Source organism: Pinus tabuliformis, chromosome 3_1, assembly GCF_031772625.1.
Source record: "Pinus tabuliformis cultivar Carrire ecotype Pingquan chromosome 3_1, CPIR1, whole genome shotgun sequence".
Taxonomy (NCBI): Eukaryota; Viridiplantae; Streptophyta; class Pinopsida; order Pinales; family Pinaceae; genus Pinus; species Pinus tabuliformis.
In genome coordinates this window covers 685,301,593-685,305,083 of record NC_142301.1, presented here as the reverse complement: position 1 = coordinate 685,305,083, position 3,491 = coordinate 685,301,593, and the positions used below count along the sequence as shown (strand labels likewise).

At 43.4% G+C, this 3,491-nt stretch overlaps 1 protein-coding gene across 1 annotated transcript; it reads left to right on the top strand.

Moving 5' to 3' along the window:
- The first annotated feature begins 433 nt into the window (after window positions 1-433).
- On the top strand, window positions 434-1,153 carry LOC149188971 (uncharacterized). The gene has a single exon (XM_089410092.1). The coding sequence runs from the start codon at window positions 434-436 to the stop codon at window positions 1,151-1,153; it is 720 nt and encodes a 239-aa protein (XP_089266218.1).
- The last annotated feature ends 2,338 nt before the right edge of the window (window positions 1,154-3,491 follow it).

The window sequence follows — 3,491 nt, the reverse complement described above, 5'->3', positions numbered from 1 at the left end:
GAAACTTCTGAATGAATGGAAGAACCTGGATGAGAGGTTTATTTCGGAAGAACAAAAGAGGCTGTATGCGGAAACCTTCCAGCAATATAAATAAAAACTTGGAAAAGGCAAAGCCTCACCAGAAGAATCCCAGGAGACCCAACAGGAAAGAAAACATGAATAGCAAGGACAAAGTAAAGGGGGGGGGGGGGAGAGGAAGAAAAAACCTTAATGACTCTATCCAACTCATGGGCAGAATGTTAGTCAATACAGGAAGAGTGGTCCCACTATCAGCGGTATTCCAAAACCTATCCCAAGTTAACTAATGATTTTGACATCTTGGAATATTAGAGGCTTAAACAACAAAGGAAAACAAAGACATCTGGAAGCAAGATTGGAGAAGGAAAAACCCAAAGTTATGCTTATCTAAGAAAATAAAATCTCATGCTAGAAGATGGAGGAAATACTCAATAAAATAAAACCGAGATATGAACATGTAACTATAGATGCCAAAGGGAGTGCAGGAGGGATAACAATTATTTGGAATCCAGCAGAAGTCCTAACTGACTGGTGGATAGGAATGCTAAGAATCCTGACAGGGAGATTCAGGCTCATAGGGCAAAGTGAATGGGTGGCGATCTTGGCTGTCTACGGACCCCATACCCGTGCTGATAGAGGCCTGTTTCTCAATTGGTTGGCAAAGCTCAAAAATATGCACCAGGAGCAGAGATGGATCCTGGTAGGCGACTTTAACTTAATCACTTCTAAAGAAGAGAAAAAAGGTGGAATAAGTAGAGAAGACCTGGAGATGGAAAGATTCAGAGACGTTCAAGTAGAACTAAGGGTGGTTGATATCCCAACTATAAATAGGAAATTCACCTGGAATAACAGAAGAGGCAGGACAAAACAAATTGCATCAAGATTGGACAGATTTCTAATCTTAGAGCACATAATTGGGTTGGACATCTTCTACGAAGCCTCTATCCTACCCATAATAGGGTCCGACCATTGGCCAATAAAGCTCGAAATAGCCTTGAACAATCCGATTAAAAAGAGGCCCTTCTGGTTCGAGTCCTTCTGGCTCAGAGCTCTTGATTTCCTCGAAAAAGTAAGGAGCTGGTGGCAGAATAACAGGAGTGGACAGGAAGGCTGCAGCAAAATGCACTCTTTTTAGCTCAGACTCAAAAAATCAAGAGTAAAATCGAGAAGTGGAACAGGGAAGAATTCAACAATATTCAGCAGGAGCAAGGAAAACTCCAATCCAGATTGGAAAGAATATAGTAGCAAATCATCTTGGAAGGTCAAAGTGAAGAGCTGGCTGAGGAGGAAGAAAGGGTAATCACTCAAATAGAAGAAAGGCGAAAGCAAGAGGAAATTCTGTGGAAGCAGAAATCTCGGGTCCATTGGTTAAAGGAGGGGGAAAAACTCCAAATTCTTCCATAAAGCAATGCTGAGTCATCGCCAGAACAGAAAAATCTTCTCCTTGAAAGACAGTCAGGGAAATAGAGTGACGCAACAGATAGAAATAGAAAAACTCTTGGTGGATCACTTCAAAGGCATTCTTACTGAACCAAATGCCAACAAATCTGAGGACATAGACAAGGTTTGCCAACATATCCCTAAGAAAGTTTCTAGAGATCAAAATTTGGCTCTGCTTAGGGTAATCACCAAGGAAGAACTTGAAGAGGTAGTTAACGAAATTCCGAAAAATAAAGCCCTGGGTCCTGATGGCTTCATCACTGAGTTTTACTAGGTGACCTGGAGTTTTATGGGGAATGAACTACTAGACATAGTGGAGGAATCCAGGTGTTCAAATTGCATGCACCAGGGCCTGAATGCCACTTTCTTGGCTCCAATCCCGAAGAATGGCTGCTCGGAGGAACCGCAGGGTTTCAGGCCCATCTCCCTATGTAATGTTGTTTACAAAATTCTAGCAACAATCATGGTAAACAAGCTAAAGCCGATCCTACCGGATCTCATTGCCCCGGAGCAAACAGCCTTTGTCAAAGGGTGGCAAATCACAGATGGCATCATAGTGGCCCAGGAAGTGATTCACTCCTTGAAAATCTCCTGCACCCTAGGCATGCTTATGAAACTTGATCTCGCTAAGACGTTTGACCGCCTTAGCTGGGGATATCTAGAAGGAATTTTTAAAGCATATGGATTTGACCAAAGATGAATAAACTGGATCTTATCCATGGTTGGCACCCCCATGATGTCAATTCTGTTAAATGGCACCCCCACCGAAGTCTTCACTCCTTACCGCGGGCTTAGGCAGGGAGACCCCCTATCTCCTTTCCTCTTCATCCTAGCTGCGGAAGGCCTAGGTCGGTTGGTTAAGGTTCAAGTCTCCAGGGATCAGATAAAGGGACTTCGAATCTGTGGGAATGATATTCTGGTTTTGTACCAGCAATTCGTAGATGATGTGATGCTATATGGTCAAGCCACGCTGAAAGAGGCCCAAGGAGTCATCAAAAATTTATCTGAATTCAACAAAGCTTCTGGGATGGAGATTAATAAGGACAAATCGGAAGTGTTTTTTTCAACACCCCGCAGGCTGCCCAAAAATTCTTAGCATGCACTCTGGGCTTCAACATCAGAACCTTCCTGTCAAAATACCTGGGCATTATGTTGCACGAGCATCAATACAGGAAGGCCAACTTGGAACTTCTAATAAAAAAAATCTGAAATAAGATGGAAAAATTGATCGTCCGCTCGTTGAATGCCCCACGCCGGCTAATCCTTCTAAAAGTTGTTCTGCAGGCTATGCCAATCTACCAGATCTCGTGCCAAGCTAACCCAAAGACAACAAGGCAAAAGTTGGTCGCTATGTTCAAGAAATTCCTCTTGCAGGGAACCAGCAAGTCCATAAAGTGGGCCTTAATTTCATGGGAGTGGCTAAGTCAGCTCCCCAAAGATGGCGGTTTAGGGCTTCGAGACCCCTTCATCCTCAACCAATTCATGGGTGCAAAGATCTGGTGGAGGTGGACTCAGGGTGGCCTTGACCTATGGAAGGTGATATGGGAAAGAAAATATGATGCAACAGGGGAACCCGAAGGAAGAATGAGAAGTGAGATGGAGATTAGAGGTACACCAATATGAAACTTGGCAAGGGGCAACAAAGACCTGATAAGGAATCACAGTTTTAGGAAAAAAAGAGTAGGGTACAAAACCAGGTTCTGGGAGGAATCATGGCAGCAACGCGAAAGACTCATCCATAAGGACAACCTCCATGACATCCATGCTTTTATGTCCTAGGCTGAGGCAACAACTGTTGGCAATTTATGGAAATCATATGAAGAAGGATATTGGCGCAATTGGAAACAGAAATAGCATTGGGAAGGGGCCCTAGAAACTGACAGATGGAACGAGTACTACATAGAGATGACATCTCGTAAAGTAGCAAGGAAAACAGGGTCCGAAATTTTCAGATGGGGTAAACGAGTTCAAGGTAATTTCTCAATAGCAGAAGCCTACTACCAAAAAGTCAATCAAAATCAACAGCCGAAAAC